The following is a 22,444-nucleotide window of genomic DNA, read 5'->3' as shown; positions in this document are numbered from 1 at the left end:
TATATATATACGCACACACACGCGCGCGCGCACGTGTGTTAAACATTTTTTAAGTAATTTAATAAGCATTATACATATTTTCTATAATTTAAATTCTTTCTTTAAGTATCTCTCTCCCTATTATCTTTTATATATTTAGGATAAAAATCCTAAATAAAAGATTATAGAGTATTATATAATAACGATGACAGTAGAAACTAATAGAAAAATATTTTGAACATCAGTTGCCTCCATTAAACTTTTTTCATTTAATATTTAAATATTAAAAATTAATTGTAATTTAAAAGAATAAATTTCTTTTTAGGCTGACGTAAATAAAGCAGTGGAAGCTGCTAAACGAGCCTTTAATAGAAATTCGAAATGGCGTACAATGAATCCATACAATCGTGGACAACTTATGCACAAGGTAAAATTTTGTGGTATTATACTTTTTTATACTTAACCTAATGCAAATATTAACTGCATACTAAATATAAATGAATAAAATAGTTGGCAGATCTTATTACACGCGATGTAGATTATATTGCTACTCTCGAAGCTCTTGATAATGGAAAAACATATGTAAGTGCTGTTGAGGATATTCAAGCAAGTATTGCTACTCTTCGTTATTATGCAGGCTGGTGTGATAAGATACTTGGAACTACTATTCCAACAGGTATTTATTTTTTTGAATTGTTATCGTATAATTATTCTATGTAGCTACGGACTATGTGGCTATGTATGTATATAAATAGCTAATTAAAAAATATGCGTTAAATTTTACGCATTAGTTTTTCATGACAGATATAATATAAATTATAAATTGAGCGACAGTAAGTAATTTTAAATAATTTTATTTATTATCTGACTAGGCGATAGTAGTGTTACATTAACACGAAAAGAGCCAGTCGGTATTGTAGGACAAATCATCCCTTGGAATTATCCTTTCATGATGTTGGTTTGGAAATGGGCCCCTGCCTTGGCTACTGGATGTACACTGATCTTAAAGCCAGCCGAGCAAACACCTTTGACTGCGCTTTATGGAGCTGCTCTAGCTAAGGAAGCAGGGTTTCCAGCGGGTGTCATAAATGTCATTCCAGGTTACGGTCCAACTGCTGGCGCAGCTATTGCTGAACATCCAGAAATTTGTAAAGTCGCTTTTACTGGATCCACAGAGGTATTTACATTTTATGTAATATGACTGTATTGACAGAAATGTATGTACTGGTATAAATTATGTTTCTTCTCTAGGTCGGACATGCCATAATGGTAGCTGCTGGCAAAAGTAATCTTAAACGTGTCAGCCTTGAATTAGGTGGCAAAAGTCCGCTCGTTATTTTCGATGATGTTGACGGTATGTTGTAAAAATAATGAAAAATTTTAATACACTTCGTTGAATAAATTAATTTATATTACATTGACTATATTTATAGTGAAAGAAGCTGCAGAAATCGCACATAATGCAATATTTCTAAATCATGGACAAAACTGTTGCGCAGGATCGCGAACATTTGTACATTCTAAAATATACGACGAATTTGTGAAACATGCTAAACAATTGGCACTTGATAGAAAAGTAGGGGATCCATTTGATCCTAAAATAAATCAAGGTCCGCAGATTGATCAAGAGATGTTCGATAAAGTTATGGGCTTAATCAATTCGGGCAAACAGCAAGGTGCTGTTGTGGAAACTGGTGGAAATCGGCAGGGCGAAATTGGTTTCTTTGTACAACCTACAGTTTTTTCAAAAGTAACCGATGATATGAGGATTGCCAAAGAGGAAATTTTTGGTCCAGTTCAAACAATCTTGAAATTTGAAACCATCAATGAAGTAATTGAACGTGCCAATCGCACTAATTATGGCCTTGCTTCTGGCGTAATTACTAAAGATATTAATAAAGCTTTAGAATTTGCCCAAGCTATAGAAGCAGGTAGTGTTTGGTACGTATACAAAGAATACATAATAATATTTTACTGTATGGGCATATATAATTACGTTCAATGTCTTCTAGGATAAACTGTTATGATGCTATCACACCTCAAACACCATTTGGTGGTTTCAAACAATCTGGCATAGGACGTGAATTGTAAGTCATAATTACTTAAGCTTTAAATAGTATGTTATTCAACTTTTGTATCTTTCTTTCAGGGGAGAAGAAGGCTTGAAAGAATATCTTGAGATTAAAACAATCTCTATTAATGTCACGAAAGGGAATTAATATACAAAGTGCATGATATATAAGCTTGATTTTTTATTATGCTTTTGATTATACTTTTTTTTTGTAAATGTCTTGAATAAAACTTTTGTAACAAAATATTAATAAAATGATATATATAATAATTTATTGTTCGTAATATCAAAATTTGGGAAACTGATATATATTCTTTTATTCTATTCTTTTTCTACCATGAAGCGTAGAAGAATATATATTGAGACATGTATATAGTGTCTCAAAAATTACAAAATTTTTTTATGTATATAACATAAGAATGTAAAATGGATGAAAAACAAAATAATTATATTTTAGTATTTTATAAATGTAACACTTTTATTCTATGTAAACGTTAAAACTTTGTAGATTATTTTGATATAATGATAAATATATATTTTTACCTTTATATAACACTATCGCAAAATATCTATAATGTGCGAATCGCAGGCTCAGGGTAATCATCTGGTGGTATACCTAATTCTTCGTCTGTCCACTTGGATGGATCTGGATATGGAAACTCTCCCTAGATATAAATAAAATTCTTGTATTAGGATTACTGATATTAGATACATAAAAGTAAAAACCTTGAAATTGTATGATACTTACTACAATATGGTCAAAGTCGTGCCAGAAATGCCATAATACCCACCACCACATGAAGCCTCCGAAAACTTCAGCTGCATATACCCATTTCTTTTCTTCTGCCATTCCGATATTACGATATATATAACTGATAAGGAAATAATACAGTAAATTATCGTAAATACATAGCAAAAAATGAAATAAATCATAACACATATATTCTTCTTGTGCAATGAAATGTATTTGTATTGAATATTGCGAACATTGAAACATAACCTATAACGTAGTTACATAATTTCACTTACCCACTGTAACATAGTCTAACGGAGCGCAGATTTGTCGCGGCGGCTTTACTTTGACTACTTCTATGAGCAATTTTTAATAAGTTTAATCCTCGTGAAATCATTATAACAATTAAATCGGCAATAACAAGAGCACCAAGTACTACCAAATGATTCTCATCACAATTTAATGCACTCGCCAGTGTCAAATGTCACACCATTTACACCTCCCCCTCCTTATTGCACATTCGATATTCGATTGCTCGAGAATCGCAGTGTCGACACTCACTATCGATAGATGCGTCAGCCATATTGAACCAACGGTGAATCGTGAATCATGTTCAAATTGCGCCGCTAGCTTATTTTTCACAGTTACTTTTCGTTCTTCAAAAGTGATTCGCGTCCGCGAAGATGATTAGATCATCGCGAATGTTACCGTAAAGTGTCGAATGTTTGTTATAATGCGTTGAACATCGCACACGATCCTTCTCACGTCGTTCATTACGTCGATGACGTACGTGTTGTATATATTGGCGATCCGTTTCTTTGTACGTCCGGAGTTTATTGAAATTATACTCGTATTTGAATTACGACTTTAACTGAATGTAAAAAGACAGCGAGCAGTATCGGATATATTGGAAAAAAGTGTCGGGAAATCGTCATATTATACGCGGATACAGTATATATATATTGTATATATATCTCGTCGGTGTGAACACTCGAACGTTTCGTCAGATAAACTCCGTGCGACCGTATTCGTATGTACATACGTTAAATTCTTCGTAAGTTACGTGCGTGATTTAAGCGAGATATGCAGTCTTTGCACGCAAATGATGAAATATCGTAAATAATAAAATTTATATGCATAGCAATTGTATCACAGATGCTGTAATCAATACTTTACAAGGTTAGTGCATGAATTCTTTAAAATGTACGATAATAATTAGCAGTAATTACGGTTTATTTATTTTTGCATAACCATGATCATTGCTACATATTGTTATTCAAATCCGAACATAAAATTGCTACAATTAACCTTTCCGTACAGCACAGATTTGGATGTCCTAAAGCCGTCCAAAGGACGTATTTGCGTTCTCTGAACGTCCTAAGGATATTCCCAAGATGTCTCTTGGATAAAGTGTGCTGTATGGATTCCTCAGAAAAATTCAATTTAATATTGACCTATTTAATATCGAAAATTACATATTTTTATATTTCTAATACAAATTAATGTATATGCAAAAAAATAATGTATTTTTTAATTAGAGGTAAATTTGGTGGAGGGAGAGAGAGAGAGAGAGAGAGTCAGTTGCTTTCAATGGCTACGGTTACACCGTGCATTTAGGCCACGGCCTATACAATAGATGTCTTTGTTTATCCTGTATATTAAACAAAGACATCTATCGTATAGGTCGCGGCCTAAATGCACGGTGTAACCGTAGCCAATATTCAAAATAAGTAATTAATCACTATACCTTTCAGTATTAATTAATTTCTGCAAGGGCTTCATGTAGGCTATTCGGGATTGTTTTGAACTTGTCACAAATTTTCTAGTTAAAAATAGATTACTTTTTACTTAGATATGTTAATTTATATTAAAATAATCTTGAATTTAAATAAAAATCATTATGAGTTATAAGTGCATTACATATTACTCATAAAATCTTCTTGTATTACACGGAATGGATCCGAATAGCTTTAGCGTAAAGTCAATTTCAATAGCCTATGAAATTTAATATGATTGCTACGTTTGTAAAAGTATGTGCATGAATTAATGAAAACCTTTTTTTTAATTTTGTTATGTATCTTCTTAGATTAAAGAATGTGTTGGCCGTGATTTAAAAAAATTATAACGTTATAACGTAGTAATGAGATAAATAGTATTATAACGCATTATAAGAATTTCATTTATCTCATTTGTCTATTTCTCAAATTCATACGATTTTATATATTATTTATATTTGAATCACAATTCTAAGAATATGGCTTTCATTAAAAAAAATATTTTACGTTCTACATCTTGATTTAGAGGCACGCGTCTAATAAAAATGTGATTGTTATTGTTTAAAAGTATATTTTGCATAAAGTTTAGAAAGTGTTTCATAAAATGATCGTCGTAATAAAGATATTACAATATCGTACAGTTGTCAATTATACATACATTATATCCACGATATTTGTTCACATATATGTATCACACAATCGCGTATTTTTTCTGCATCGAAAGTGCAATTGGTCCACATTTATCGCATGTCAACTCTATATATAAATGTCATTTTTTATAAAATGACTTAAATTCCTTATACTTCTCATAATATTCTTTATATAATATTTAAATAGTGTTAAGGGTATATTCGACTTGTATATCGATATGACATTCTTAAATGCCGTAATCATATATAGTATGTTGAATATTAATTAAGTCATAAATATTTTTCTTTTCCAAAGCTTTGAGATTAATATCATAACTGTTAAAATAAAAACTTTTTATTAATTTTTTGTATAAAAATGTTAAGTGAAATACCGAACGTGATGATAGATGTTTTCGCGTATTATATTTTTTGTTTGTAAAAATAAATTGAAGTAAATTATTGGATTCTATAAATTTTTAATCTTGAATTCCTATTAATAAAAAGGATTTATAAATTATTATTAGTTAATAAAAGTAAAATAAAAATAATAAAGTTGCACATATTTAATGCTTTGTTTGGATTTATTAAAACGATTATGTCTTGAATCGCAAGTGTTAATGAATAATTGAAGAGAATTAAGTAAAAAAAATGTAATATTTAAAATTAAATATATCACGAATAATAATAATATTAATAGAAAATATTAATAGAATGTGACAAATATGTAAAAATTTATCGAGCATTTGTTATTATCAGAAAATATGTATGAAATATTTGTTTCCAACGAAAATATGCCGAAAGATAGGTATATCAATCGTCCGTTTAGGAATATTAAAGATTTTTTTAAATATTTATTGTACATTGAAAAAAAATTGTTCAATTGACTAAATTAATTTAGTTAGTTGAACAACTTTTTCTCGATGTAACATAAATTAAATTACTGTCATTCACATTATTTATATTATTATAGTGTCATATTGATTATAGGTTTTAATTGTCCAAACAATGATATCGATGAAACAACGAAAGAAGTGGCGACATATTTTGGTGAGTACATTTATTTATTTATTTATTATCAATCAATTTATTACGAATCATAAAAATCAGACAAACACTTATTTATCTTTTAAAATATAAATTTTAAAACAGTTATATATTTTATATAGTAAATTATATTTTTAAGACAACGTTTTTTAAGTGGTAAAAGAAAAGTTACCTAGCGTCCGTTCCATTTTGTCCTTCTTTTACGAGATTAATTTACGACAGCTTAACATTCGATGGAAGTCGTAGAAGTATATCAGTCGTGGAATGTTCGCCATTATCCATGGTACGACTGAAACTCGGGGAGCAAAGGGGCACATTCGTATGTTAGGGGAGCGTTGCAGCCCGTTGCTATTGGCTGAGCAAACGCTTTTACAAGCTGCAGCGAGGCATTTGATCCCCCAGTAGCAACCCTCCCGAGACTTATCTCGCATTGGCGCTTCAGCCATAATAGCGGCCCCCGGTTGTACCTAATAATATGTTTTATAGAGGTCGTCGTCCAGTATCTTTCGCCAACGAACGAGCTCTTAACCGTAGATACGAAACACCCGTATAGCTTAGAACAAAATTGTCTTTGCAGAAATGTACGGAATGAAAAAGTATAAAAGTATATATTTAAATAATAGGATATTAACTTTATAGAAAAAAAATATACAATGCTATTTTATATAATATTGTTTTAATATGATATAATTTATATACATATACATTTTTCACGTATCAATATTATCTGTATTATTATACAGGATGTTAAAATAAATCATGTAGCATTTATATAGTAGATAATACATACTGTACTGAGCAAAAAAGTCTTAGCAAACATAGGTCGAAAGAGCAACCGTTTCTGAGACATATAACAACTTTGTATGTTAGTCTCATAACTAACTTATTGTCTTTTCATGTTGCATATGACATGAAAAGAGAGAAATTGAGATAAGTAGCATATACATAGCCTATTTAAGAGAATTACAGATCCAATGAGATGACCTTCCATAATACTTATTCAATCGTAATGGCTAGTTGATGTCAACTTACTGATTCTCTCGATGAAATTTTTCATTATAAAAAGTGTGTATGGAAATTGAATTTGAAGATTCAGAACGCGATTTGTAAATACTAAGATAAACCTTCACGTTGCATACGACACGTAGAAGCTGATAAGTCAGTTGTGATACTAACATACAAAATTGTTTATATCTTAGAAATGGTTGAGCTTTCGACCTATGTTCATTAAGACTTTTTTTGTCAGTATGATATACCATCTACCACATAAATGCTAAATGGTTTTTTAAACACCTTGCATTTAAATTAGTAATTGTTGGAATCTTTTGTTTTCAAATTGCATATATTGGTAGAACCCGAGTAGTACTAACGGGATCTGTAACTAAAAGCAGAAATATTTATCTTTTTCTTGTATTTTAGAGCATAAAATTTGCGATGTTAACACGTTATATTTCTAACTTGATTTTTTAATATAAAAAATGTCGAACTCTTTTTTATTTTATAAGGAACTGTAGAACTGTGAAAAATGCTACTGGAACTGTTATTTTTTTCATATTAATAGAATCGTGCTAACTTCATGGATACCCAAAAATGAGATCTATGAAGTTAGCACGACATTCTGTTTAATATAACAAATAATGAAAGCACTTTTCATGGTTCTACAGCTTTTTATAAAAATAAAAACGAGTTTCGCATTTTTTATACTAAAAAACTGAAATTGAAAAAATTATAGCCGGAACTCTGTTTACAAATAATTGTAGAGTATATATATATAGCTCCCTGTTAGTACTAACGAGAAATGTCGCTACAATTGCGATTATTACATTTTTACGATTATTAAAACATTTCCATGATGTACATGTAATATTATGGTTTCTATAAATCTTCCTCTTTTGCATTCACACATTCGATATCTGAAAGATATCAAACCGTTTTATGTAATTTGTGTATTTATTTTTACATGATTTACACATATACACGCGCAAAATTAATGATATAATAATTATTAAAGTATTAAAATATAATATTTTACTCTTGGCCAATACTTAAACTCTTAAATGCATTTATTACATTTCAATGATATCGATAAAAAGTTTAGCGATTGGTTCTATAGACAAAAGTGTTTTACAATCATTTTGACCCTAGATTAATTAAATTGCATATATGAAAAATGTATATTAATTAAAAAATAACAGTTATATATTTCTATAGTGACATAAGAGCATCGTCAACAGTTTTCTGAAAGAAACCGAGTACATTGAAAATTAAAGTTATATTTTAAAAGTATATTATTACATGCACTAAATTGCATTTACTTAATATGCATTGTTAAATCTATAGTGTCAAATTTAACGTAACGTGAGTCGCCACTGCTCCTACTCAATCATATAGTGTCAAATTGACACTGTATAGTGTCAAATATAACTATTGTTTTAGTATAAAATAACGATATGATTGAGTAGGAGCAGTGACGACTCACGTTAAGTTAAATTTGACACTATAGATTTAACAGTGTAGCGTCTATGATTATAATCATTATTATTATTGATTACAGCTTATCATTATGCTTTTTACGAAAGACGTTTTTTATAAACATAAACGAATGAAAATGATATTAACTAATGAGTTGGCCTTTCAAATTTTCGAACGCAAATTGAAAATATTTGATGGTCATTCATGAAATGAAGCTTCGAGAAACATGAATATTTATTTTAAAGCAATTATTTCGGGACTTTTCGAAGATTTGGAGGTTTTTTATTCAAAACTCTGACTGAAAATTTTGTAGCATGTTTCGATGACAAGCTGTAATGAATAATAATTGAAGCTGTAATGAATGATAATTGAACACTACGTTAAGTAAATGAATTTTAGAGCACGTAATGTATTTTTAAAATATAATTTCTGTTTTTAATATATATATATATATATATATATATACTCGAATTCTTTCAGAGAATTATTGACAACGTGTATAACACGTTCAATTAAAATCAAAATAAATCCATAAAGATGATATAAAATCTTTATTGTGTAAATATATTGTATCAAAATTATTTTGACGATAATTGTATTCAATCTTCACGCAGTTTGCAAGTATTTTCTATGTGAGAAGATATGCGTAACTGGCAACAAGACGTACTAGCATATCGCCCGATTGTTAATTCATAAATTTAGTGTTGTCATTTTGGACTAGTGACAGTGTTTACATCATCACAGCAACTTTCGTTTAGAGAGGGGAAACTTTTTGATGATCCACTTTTACGAGACCGTTCGGCGGTTTTCCGCATACATTCCCCGCAGATTAAGAAAAAGAGCGAGCTAAGTTGCACCCCTTTACGATCGCGTAAACTGCATTGGATTGCAAATTCTCGAGCACATAATAACGATCTCATCACCATCCCCATCGTTCCCGCAAAGAAGAAACGGGGCCTGTAGATTAGATGGCTCGTTCGATGGGCGATACGAGAAATATGTCGGCTCGTATCCTATTACCGGGTGCGCCACCCCTCTTTGGTTGACGTGGCGCGCACGCTATTTTACTTCTTCACGCCATGGAATCAACCGTTCTGGCAAGGAGATGCTGCGAGAGAGTGTTTCCATGGATACCAGGTCGGCCATCTTGGTCTATGGGCGTGAAGGATTCGATAGACCGAAGGAAAACCCGATAAATTAACTGCGACTACGTGGGAACGTACGACTTTGCTTCAAAATGGCGATTTGTTTCCAGTCGCAGTTATATATTCTCCGCGATAACTTTTAAAAATATTTCTATTTTATAAATTTTTATGCACATTATTTTTATGAAATCTGTTTTTAAACAAAAATTTTTATATATTTTAAAATTGCCAAATTAGTTGTAAAAACACAAAAGTTATGTCAATTTTCTGTCTCATTGATTTTATAAATATTAGTTTGTTTAAAGGGTCAATAAATTCAATATTTAACTTTTTCGAAAATATACATAGGGGAAAGTTGCCGAATGCGTACCACTTAACCTATTTTTTATTATATTTTCCATTTGGCACTGTTTTATATGCAAATGAACATTAGAAATTATAGCTTGAGGTTTTGGACGCTTATTATTACATGTTTAACTTTCCACCAATAACAAATTAATTTGTTATTGGTCTATAAATCTTTTTGTAACATGCTGCAAAAGGTACGATTTAGGCAATCGGTCGCTTAAATACGTATCTATAGGTATTTTTTATCGTATTTCCTTTGAAAATATTGAATTTATGAATGAAAATAATTAAAATAAAAAAACAAATGACACAAAAATAAATTTGCTTATATTTATTTTTGCACTTGATATTTATATTGATATCAATTATTAGTTTTATTATTGTCAGTTCAGTATCAGTATCATCTTATTTTTTGATGGTACGATTTAGGAAACTTGATGAATTTTGTAAAAATATCGATTTAATCTTTACAATGGTTGCAAATATGTATATACAGTGAATGTAAAATACTCTACAATAAATCTTTTATAAAAATACAAAAATTTATAATAAAATTAAATGATCGCGTTGTTATCAGCTACATAAGTTGATTAAAAATTAATATCAGATGTACCCGATTTTTTAAAACGCCGCTAACATCCATAAAACAAGATGTAGGCTATTATATTTTTGTCTATATTACTCATTTCTCATTTATTTTATATTATTGTTACTAAATATTGCCTATATTAACTAATAATATAAAATATTGATAAGGTACGATTTAGGCGACCAGTACGCATTCGGCAACTCTCCCCTACATACACATATATGTATATAAAAAATATTTTTACAGAAGTTTGCTTGAATATAGGCGAAAAATTGCGAAGTACTTTTGTTAAAAAATGTGGTTGTAATATACTTTTTACTATCAATATACCTATCTATAAAAAGAATTCCTTTTTTACCGTTGGTGATTGCCAATGTCACGTAACATACAGAATCGCATGACGGAATAACCAAGATTAAAGATAGAAAAGAATAAGCGTGGCGAAAAAGAAGCTAAAAAAGCAATAAAACTACGGATGCGACTTTAGCCGAACGTTTGAGAATCGCATTCTTTTCACGCGTATTTGGTATTATTGTACGATGTTCCGCGACGTGGTGTTCCTTCAACAGAAGGAATGGGTCGCTAAAGGCATACTTTTATTGCACCTGTAAATATTATAACCTCCATTTGCTTCTTCTTCTATAACTAAAGATCTTTTATAACCGAAAAAAAGGAGAATAATTCTTAAAGAGAACTATTGTGTTTAAAATTTTTGGTATCCTATAAATCTTGTTACTTGAAAATAATATTTATATATAATGAAGAAGTTAAATATAAAAATGTGCAATAATTATTTATTTTGTATATCTACGTAATCACGTAAGTTTATTCATGTATATCGATACTTTCACTCCCTTTCGAGATAGGGTTATAAATAAATAATGATTTTGTAAAGCATAAAAAATTAAATGTATAAAAATACCGAATACTCTGCTAACGATAGCTACAGCTAATCTCTTAACCATTCTCCATTTTAATAAGGGTTACGCACGGTTTCCTTTATTTGTCGATAAAAGCGTACAACGTGTTCTGTTTCCTTGGTAACGATCGCATAATGTGTTTCCTCCTTCGCAATGAAGTCCTTCAATATGTCTCTCGTGAAAGTAGCAAGAAAGAGTCGTTGTTCGCCGGCACTTTTGACCGCGTGGTAGCAGCTGCTGAATCACCAATTGGGAAGGTTTAGTCGAAAAACGATAAAAATGTTCTCATTTCTTCAAACTACACTCGTCAACAAAATTATCGCATAGGTAAATTTATATCAAAATTTCACATAAATTCAAATAAGCGTAATTCAGCGAAAAATGGTTGCATTTAAAAGATTTTTTTTTCATTTTTAAAGATAAAGTCTGTGCTTTACGAAGCTTTCAGTGGATTTTGAATCTATCCTTACCCCTACCTGACATCTTTTAAAAAATAAGAATTGTGTGTTTTTTTTTAGGAAATTTACATAGTTTGATGCACTCTACGGAGTGGAGTAAATTTTTTTCGTAAATGTCATTTTAACTATCGTAAAGTATGGACTTTTCTCTTACAAATTAAAAAAATTTCGAGGAGATACAGTGCATCAAACTTATCTATATATTTTATTCAATTACCGCTAGCATTAGCATTACCCGATGCATCACGGCGAGGTCCGATTTTGCGTGCGTGCGGTCGTGTGTGTGTGTGTGTGTGTTACGAATTTAATTTTTGTAATGGATTCAATTTTTCGTAATAACAATTTTTGAGAAACACTAAATTATATTTCTGTGGATGAAATTTCAAAGTGGAAGAAATTTCAAATTAACAGAATAGAAATTTTGCTATTCATTTAATCCAAATTTTCATGTTTCATACTATTATAAGATATAATTTCTAATTGTTAACTTCATGTAAAGTGCCTTGCAATCATCGTATAATATTTTTGAAAGCAATATTTTAGAGATTAACAAGAGATGAAAATCTAATATAAAAATGTCGAAATTATAATAGTTTTTATATGCTAATTATGTTATAAAACCATTATGTTATAATGCCATTATAAATGATTTTATATAACATTTTGTTGAAGATTTTTTACTGCTATGAAGTCATACCAAACAATAATCTCTTGTTTTTATTAAAGAAAAATTAATAGTATATTTGCCAAAGAAACTATTTATTTAAATTTTATTTAGCTATTCTCTGTAGCACGTAAGATAATCTCGGAGGCGCGTTACGGGGCACTGAGTAGGTACGCTCCAGCGTAGGGCACAAAAATAATAAGCGTTAAATATATTATTAGAGAAAATATGAAATTTATTGTATTCGTATTCCTGTGTTATGCAAATTGGTGGAAATTCCTTTTTTTTTAGTCGTTGGTTCGTTGCCGTTGGTGGAGGACTGGTATTTTAGAGACTTAGCAATCCTTGTGCTGAGGCGCGAAAGCAAATTTCAGCATGCCAAAGACAGTCATAACGCTTTTGGATAATCTATAGTGATGGTCTAAAAGTTATTTATAATGATAGTAAAAATAGAAATTGCTTAATTTTTTTTATATTTTAACGTAAATTTTTTTTTCTTGAAAAAACTTTAGTAATACATATGATGAAGAAAGTCTGACAATTTTAAATTCATCAATCGTGGTTTTTTAAATTGACAGTATATATCGTACGTTTTATTTTTACAAAAATGAAATAATTATTTGTACATGCAAAAGAGTAATTTGCCACTTATTTAACATTGGATTCTTGAAATCTTTGTTCATCTACATATATATTTATTTATTGAATTATCTATCGAATTCATAGAATTTTATTTGTCATGGTTTAGTTTTGGATTTTTATTAGTCGAAGAATTTTTCGGAACCTCATATATCTCAAATATATGTCATGTATCTAATGATGAAAGAGAACTTCGAGCCAATGGTGGCAGTATTTTTTGTCTTGGGTATAAAATTACTGATGTAGGATGATTTAGGAGAATTATAAAAAATATTATCAGAAAAGCTTTTACTTGGATAAGTATCAAAAAAGATATTATAGAAGCATTATCTTTCATAAACTTAATTAATTATTTATAACATTCCACATGCTTTTAATAAAAGGATATAAAATCCGCGCACAAAATTATTAACCATGTAATTATATAATAAATTAAATATTATATACATTTTTTTATAGGCAATTAATGCAAAATTTATTTACCTGCCAGATTTGCTGTCAAAAAAAAGTAGCAATGCAACTTTATACCTATTTTAATATTTTCTATTGCTTACATCTTTTGCAGTCGCAGTATTCACACATGGTATATGTGTATCTTGATAACCGATTCAAGTTAATAGACATTTTCTAATTACTACACAGAAGAAAAATTATTCTCAATTTATAACAATTATATTCTGTTCAACGTAATCCTTGTTTCTTATATAAGCAACAATATACAATTTTTTTTAAAGAATTTGCTAATCTTAAATTTCACATTATATTCTTATATCAAATCATATATCAACAATATTATATTCTAATTCCCGATTTAAAAGACATTATAATTTTCTATCGATATGATTCTCTCTCAAATTAAGAAAATTATTATTTAATAATGAAAATATATTTTTCTTGATATAACTATAGATCAAATTTCTTTATGTAAACAAATTATGTCGGTTAGGTTACGCTATTCCTTAGCGTCTTTAACGCTAAGGAATCTTATTTCAAGTCCTATATGTCAAAAATAAAGATACTTTCAAAATAAGAATAGTCTTTTTTTTATGTAATTTATTGTGTGTGTGAAGCTGACGTCTCACTCGGTGGAAATCGGTGGAAACTTATTAAATATTAAGAATTCTGAGTTTATTTTCAATTTCAGATATACTCGATACTCCGGACTACATTTATAGTCGGAGTTTAATCAGTTTTCTCTTATAATGTCATAAAAATCAATTATAATATACGTAGATAAGAATTATTTTGTGAATATTAATATCATTCTAAAGTTTCATTATTTGCTTGGCGTCGAGAATCTATTACAGTTTTGGCAACCTGTGAGTGACTCTATCTCGGCTGATTGCTAAACCAATATAGATTAAGAATATGTTAGATTGCTGATGACTCCAAAGAGAGTTGAATCGTGTTAAAGAATTTAGAATAAAGAAAACACCTGCATATCAAATGGAGTAAAGTATTTCATACTCGATTTTATACTTTAACAATTTGCGCACTCCCTCCCGCGCTGACTCTCATTATTGAACGTCTTTGTTATTGTTATTTTATTTTCAATAATTCTATAGTTTTTTATATAAGTTAAACAAATAGTTCCGGCCATTAAAACCGAGAAACCGAAAATATAAAATGAGACGCCAAGTTCACACAACGCCAACTTTGTCTAATGAAAGTTCCAGCCACAGTTTCTTGTAGGATTTGAAAAGATACATAGTTTTAAAAAGAGTATTCCAACGTTTTCTAAAGAGTTCTGGTCATATACTCTAATTGTTTATGTTTTAAATACTTTTTATTACTCGAGAAAGGTGCCTTTCAGGGAATACGTGTGAAACGCTGGTCGATATTCAACAGTTCTTAGAGGTTTATGGTATTTTCCGTGTAGTTCTAATGCTTTCCGAAGAGATTTGATCATTTTAACAACTATTTAAAAAGTAAATAATTAGTGCATATGACTAGAATTCTTCAGAAAACGTTAGAATACATTCGAAACGACACGAGAATTACCATAAAACCATCAGATTCTATGGTACTCTTTAAAATCGAACAGCATCTCATCTTCGTTTTCGTAAAGATCACTTTTTAGAGAAAAAAATTGTTCAAAAATCATAATAACAATATCAATCATCAGAATTCTCTTTAGAACTATGTATCTTTTCTAATTCTATAAGAAACTGTGGCTGGAACTTTACTAGACAAAGTTGGCGCTCATTTTGCTTGCAGTGTCTCTGGCGTCTCATTTTGCTTTTGCGATTTCTCGACTTTGGCCAAAATTATTTCTTTAATCTATATATTGTAGAACTATAGAACTATTGAAAATAAATTCAAAAATCTTAATATTTAATAAGTTTCCACCGAGTAAAACGCCATCTTCATCCACAATAAAAATAAACTTTGAAAAATAGGTATGCTAACTTCACACCCGAATTTAGCACCGAATAGTTTTAAATAATCCATTTGGCGTCCTTTGACGAGTGCTAAAGTTCCTCATAAAAAAATTTTTTTAATTTTTTTTTAATAAAAATTATTTGAAAATTTTAATATCAAGCCCGAATAGTTTTGAACAACGTATCGGATTCCTTTCGACGAGTTCTAAAGTTCCTGATAAATGAAAAATATCAAATCTTTATAAATTTTTAAAAAATCCTCATTCAAAGTTAGCAGTGATAGAACTTTGATGTTGAATAACTTCTTAATTACAGACCGGATCATTCTCCGTCATTATAACTCTTTATAGTGCTCCTAGAGTATTATCTAAAATTGTCTCGAGAATTACTGAAACTCTAAAAAAAAAAATATTTCGTCGGAACTTAATCGATTTTCGCGAGTTGCACCTTCGAGATCGAATAATTTCTTAATTATTAGTTGGACAGTTTTTAGATATTATATAATAATTTTTTACAGTAGTACTAGTGTATGCGTGTAAGTGAAGTTATAAACATCCAAAAAAAATATTCTGCCGATAAGCGGGGAATTCCTCTTAGCATTTCCTCTAAGCAAAAAATCTTTCATTAATCTTACATTAATCAGGTGTGTTTATTTATAACATGTATTCATCTATAAAAATGAGGACATATGAGCTACGATCAAAAATAAATTCCTCTATAGAAAATTTTATTATAATAACTCGAATAGCCTTTTGAAATAAAAGAATACACAAAATACTAGCGGCACGCTTACTTGTTAGAAGAGGTTTGTCATTTACGTTCTACAGTAATACGCGTGCACGTCAGTACATACAAGACATTCTTCTAATATTGAGAGGATCGCAATCCTAAATCCTTTAAGGTTATACGAAATTCCTTTATTTTGTAGAGTATCCTCTTGAGGTCATACATAAATGGAAAATTCTCTGATATTAACACGAAACCGCTAAATGGCAGAATATTTTTTTTTGGGGTGAACTTAAACGTGCAAACTCTATATACCCGAATATACCATTAGCCAGTTTTGATCACTTTGAATACAGAAATTATTATGATTTTGACATTTTTATATTAGATTTTTTTATCTTACTATAATCTTTAAAATATTACTACTAAAAAATATCGTGCAATGATTGCAGGACACTAATGACGTTAACTCCTTCAGACACAGCGTACATTGTAATGTAGGGGAAAATGGGAAAACTGTGCGCAGCGGGTAATTGGGCGCATCCTCCTGGTTTGGTACTTTTCCAATGGATGAAGACATCACTGTGGTGAAATTTTTACGCAAGAGGTCATCCTCTTAAGATATAACTACAAAAGAGATACGACGTAAATACGTTGCTACCCAGAGAAATACAAAAAATAAAATCACATCTTTTCTTGTTATTTTAGCATTCAGAAAATAAGGTGGTAAATTCGTATTTTTAATTTATTTGTTTAAAGTTGTATACGTTATTAAAGTATGTTAACATGTGCGTCTTTTGAGCTGTTATTTATTAAATTTGGTTAAGAGATGTTGAAGTAATCGTATTTCATATCGAGTCAGGTCGCGGCGGGCTTATATAATATATATTTAAAATATATTTAATATATATTTATATTGCAATATAATAAATATATTTTCTGATTTCTCTTTGTCAACATTCCATAATTCATTCATTTCCTACGACTTTTGTTTTGTGCACAATTACCCGACGCGTGAGTAATTTTTTCGCTTTTCCATTTTTTCTTTTTTGCCAAATATAACCTTATTGAATAAAAATCTGTTCGATATGAGGATACGTAATGATAGAAGAATGTTTATAGTTTCTATTTCCATACTTATATCGTTTTGAATTTGGAAAATCATTCCAGGACAATAAATTTCCCTTAGGTACATACAATTCACCCACTTTCCCCTATATCAAATTTGAAGACATTATCTGTTGAAATTATTTAATTCTATCGACATCTGAGATCTGATGTACATAATAATGTAGGTGCATGTTGAAAAAATAATCAAAATTTTGAAAAAATTAATTGTTTAGTATGAATTATTTATTTAAGTACACATGAACTGAATTTGAAAAATTTTTTTAACATGATTCTAATAAAATTAGGTCTGGCGGGGTTAATAATAAAAAATTATATCTTTGCTATGTTTAATCGGGAAAAATTAGTTCTCTACAGATTGTTTTTAATAAATTTAACATTACAAAAATAATACAGTAGCGCATATTTCTTGAGATATTTTGTACGAATACATAAAAAGCGATAAGAAATAAACGATTCGAAATTATTTTTTCCGGTTTATTAGGAACAGAGAGAAATGCAAGTTCAATATTTTACAATATTTAAAAGATAGATATATTTACTGGATGTATAAAAAAACAGTATAAATGCATGAATAAATATTCACGGAGCCATACAGACTATAAATCTGAAATAGACGGGAGCGTTTATGTTCTAAATAGGCGACGCCTAATTTTTCGCGCGTTAACTTTGTTGCAATAACGAGGGCTCGAATTATTGCTGGCATAGGGATACTTAGAAAATTAGGAGGCCGTTCGCTCACTAACCGCCAATCATCGCTTCATAAAATTCGCTATGCGTGTAAATCCATTACACGAATTTAAAGGCATTGCCTGAAGGATCATGTCGGTCTTGTTCTTTGACGTTAAGTGGTTCGCCACCGTTTCTGCGAAAAAAAGAAAAATACAATGCCTCCCTCATAATCGTAACCACGAGCGAGATAAGATTTTCGCGCGTACGTTTTCGCTGTTCCTTAATATCAAGCAAGCCTGTAATTGCCGAAGAGAAGCAACTATAGGCTGTGGAGACGCGTATAAACTAGTATCCAAGTAAGCTTGATATTTTCGGTTCGTAAAATTTTATGGATGGTAATATCTCGCACAGCGTAGCGCTCAGCAGACACTAAAACTTCTCCGGACTGGCCCTATATAAATGTATAGAAAGTCTCATCAATGTAACTCTCTAGGTCCGTTCTATTCGCTTCTTCGATTTCTTCGTCGTTGCTCTGCAAGAAAAGCGTTTAATATTTCGCGCATATGGAACATCAATTGTATATATTATATTTATGGATGATACACGCACGTCCAGATTTCATATAAAATTTTCTAATCAAAATTATTTTTTTAAATATATTCTTTTATACTATACATAGGATGTATCTTAAAAAACGCCCATTATAATCATATAGCGCTACTCCTAATAAAAAATTGAGAAAAATTTTGAACCATTTTACAATTTTTCTAATAGTTAATGAGATATTAATTTCTATACATTACGAAATAAGCATGTAAAATTGACACATAAGATAACTTTAAAATATCTCAGTGTTCTTTGTGAAATATCTTAAAGATGGTTCTCAAAGAACTCTTAGAAATATCTTAGAATTGTGTTATGTATCGATTTTATGCATTCTGCTCATTGGGTAATTAATAAAAAAGAATTGCGAAAATTGTAAAATAATAAATGAATTTTTGATTCAGTTTTTGATAAAAAATAATGCTATATGATTAGTAGGCGCTTTTTGAGATACACCCAACATATTTGCGATATCAACTTGCTTTTATTCTTATTGTTAATGTTTTTATACTACATATTTACATATGTAGTTTTCTAGAAACATAATTATCAATAAATGCGGAAGCAATATTAGATCTTACAATACATATGGTATTATCTAATTTTATAAAAATGTTAAAAACATTTGAAAATATTTATTATTACCGTGAGCATAACTGCTCGTTAGGAGATAACTGTTCTTGAAATCCTGTTTTATCCATGGAAGATCTTTTTAGATATCTTCTTTTCCAACATGTATCAATCGATATTACACAGAATTTCGCTAGATGGCAGTTTCTAATGTGACTTTTTTAGTTACCCCTTCTTTGATACGGTAATATTTCTTTCAAAAATATAGAAATCTTTTACATAAATTCAGAAAACTGTACACTGATGTTAAATTTATTTCTTAATGAGGACAAAAAATATAATGTAAAGGGAACAATTAATGCATAATATATAAAATTAATATATAAAATTATGTGTAGTATATTGAATAAATCTTAATTCAAAAAGTTTTTTACATATCTGTGTGGTTTATTTATCTTGCAAATTACACTCTTTAGTTTATAATATATTAAAAGTTATGGTATATTATATAATTACATACTTTATTAAACTTATTAGTTTTAAAGTTAATGGGACGATAATATTTTACGTCTGTGTATTAGATACAATATATAATTGTAGATAAACAATTACAATTTTTTAAAATAAAAATAGTTTTATGGCTCCTAGAATGAATTAAAAGTAAAATGTCTATATGAGCTTCTGCGGTTGTAGTGTGTAAATAATTTATATGGTAATAAAATATTATATAATCTGCAAATAATTGAAATATATTTATTAATGAAGTAATTGCAATTTGGTAGGTTGCTTTGATGTGTAGTTTTTGTGTAGTGAAGTTGTTGTGTAGTTAACTTTGTTGATAAGTATTGTACATTCCAATTGTTTGCGAATTATGTTTTATTGTCTAATCAATATATTATTTACTTACTATTATTTACGCAACAACCGTTGAAGCTCATTTGGACATTTTACTTAGGGTAAAAGCAGGGATTATGGCATAGGCTACTAATATGGAATAGTGGCTTATTTTTTAAACAAAGCATTGCAATCTGGCGGCAATCGCTGAAAGTTATTGCAACTGTTACCAAACATGTCATAACAAGCAATGAGCTCGGCCCGACCAACCGTTTTGCTACAATTAACATTTATTCATTTTCGTTACGTCAGGAGAACAATATTATGCAGATTAATTGCTATTTCAAACTTGTTTATTGCTACGGAAAGACTTTGTTTGTTATATGACGACATGCAGGTAATGTGGAATACATCGAGGGTTGAGAATATAACTTTTTGATTCTTCTTGTGAATAATGTTTATTTTAGATGCTAATATTTATTGTACGTCATAATTTAATTTGATTCAAGATTTAATTGTATTCTTTATTGTCCATGCGTAATAACGTTCGTAATGATGTTATTATATTTTCTGTGTTATTGTATAATAAAAATTGAACAGTTTTCTATTTTTCTTGATCAGTTTATATAAATAAGCAAATTTGGACTTCATTTATTGTGTTATTTATTACTATGGTCAAAATTTCATTGGTATTCCATGTTACATTCCATTTTTTTAGACCCCCCATTTTCTCACTTTTGATTTTTTTGTTAATATTGACGTTGGACTTAAATTTTGGCGACTTTCATTTATTGGATGTTGTAGCTAACATATTCCTCAAGAGTTCTGTGTAAATTTAAAATCTTCATATGCATTTATATCGAAGCAATGTTAATTTAAAAAAAGCTATTCCATAATCTTTGCTTTTATCCTACATCTGTTTTACAATTTTTTGTAGTAATAATAATACTTATTCGCTAATTATTTGGTGCGCTAGATTAAACAGAAACATCGCGTTTGATAATTGACACTATTATCGTTTTTATTAATATATTATATTTAAATGCATTGTTAAACGCATTTACAAATTCTAATTTTGTATTAATTATTTTCACATTTCATGTAATGTAACAGCACTTAACATTTTTCAAATTTATTTCTATTTTACTTTCAATATGTTATTCATACGTTGTGCAAATTTTTAACTGCTTAGTTAGATAATACTGCTTAGATAATATACATATATCATATTAGGCAAACTGAAATATAATATAATACATATATAATTACATAAGAATCCATAGAAAATTGCACATTACATCATTGTTTACGTTTTGATGAGATATAAACTGAGAATTTAATCAGTGTATAACGGAAACGTTCCACGCGTTATCGTGTTTTTACCCTGACTTTTTTCCGCTGCGACAAGTTTCTGAATTGACACTTTATCCCGAGTCCTCTGAGAAAACGGCATCGCAGGTTTCGGCTACGAAAGACGACGGCATAACTTTGAAAGATGCACCGCGTATTTATTCGTTACACCATGATAATCATTTGAGCAAACAACGAACGAGTCGTCTTTGGCGACGGCCGTCGGATCTCGAAGGACTCTACTGCTTCCAGTAACCAAAACGAGCGATCAGTTTCTCTTGAGCGGCACGTCTAACTACATTACATTTATATATTTTTTCGTAAAATATAAAGAAAATAGAACCTAGTGATTTTAATATTGATTCATTATAATCCGCAAGTGTTCACCAAAGCCATAAATTGAGGAAAAAAGTATAACAGTGATCAATTGTGATAAAAATGTTTTGTTTTCACCATTATAAAGTTATTATAGCTCGCGTTATCTTCTACAGAAGTTTCTGAATAAATATACTAAACACATGGCAGATTTAAGGTATTAATAGATAATAAGTGTTTCTAATTCTGAGTGTTAGAGATTATTAACGGAGTAATAATCTATCAAGTTTCAAGCTTGATATCCGGTGTCCTATCATCTCACAATATTATAATTTCTATTAGAAAATATTACTTTACTGTGACAGAAATAAGAATTAAAAGCAAGTCTAAGATAATTTA

At 29.6% G+C, this 22,444-nt stretch overlaps 2 protein-coding genes across 2 annotated transcripts in view; one reads left to right on the top strand and one right to left on the bottom strand.

Annotated features, from left to right (window-relative positions):
* The window catches only part of LOC108723521 (retinal dehydrogenase 1), a 4,393-nt gene extending 2,163 nt beyond the window's left edge, over positions 1-2,230 (top strand). The window contains exons 3-9 of the mRNA XM_018449344.1: positions 305-406; positions 490-655; positions 852-1,156; positions 1,231-1,333; positions 1,413-1,920; positions 1,992-2,066; positions 2,129-2,230. Of these exons, the coding sequence (XP_018304846.1) occupies positions 305-406; positions 490-655; positions 852-1,156; positions 1,231-1,333; positions 1,413-1,920; positions 1,992-2,066; positions 2,129-2,198 (1,329 nt within the window). The 3' untranslated portion in view covers positions 2,199-2,230. The remainder of the gene's footprint in view (positions 1-304; positions 407-489; positions 656-851; positions 1,157-1,230; positions 1,334-1,412; positions 1,921-1,991; positions 2,067-2,128) is intronic.
* Positions 1,033-3,281, bottom strand: Ndufb2 (NADH dehydrogenase (ubiquinone) 1 beta subcomplex, 2, 8kDa). Its single transcript, XM_018449347.1, has 4 exons — positions 3,080-3,281; positions 2,799-2,922; positions 2,594-2,715; positions 1,033-1,109 (listed from the first exon to the last, which is right to left on the bottom strand). Exons 1-3 carry the CDS (start codon positions 3,178-3,180, stop codon positions 2,620-2,622), a joined length of 321 nt encoding a protein of 106 aa, XP_018304849.1. The 5' UTR covers positions 3,181-3,281; the 3' UTR covers positions 1,033-1,109; positions 2,594-2,619.
* Between the last annotated feature and the right edge of the window lie 19,163 nt (positions 3,282-22,444).

Source organism: Mycetomoellerius zeteki, unplaced genomic scaffold, assembly GCF_001594055.1.
Source record: "Mycetomoellerius zeteki isolate Tzet28-1 unplaced genomic scaffold, Tzet1.0 scaffold243, whole genome shotgun sequence".
Taxonomy (NCBI): Eukaryota; Metazoa; Arthropoda; class Insecta; order Hymenoptera; family Formicidae; genus Mycetomoellerius; species Mycetomoellerius zeteki.
This window is presented reverse-complemented; position numbering and strand designations above follow the sequence as displayed.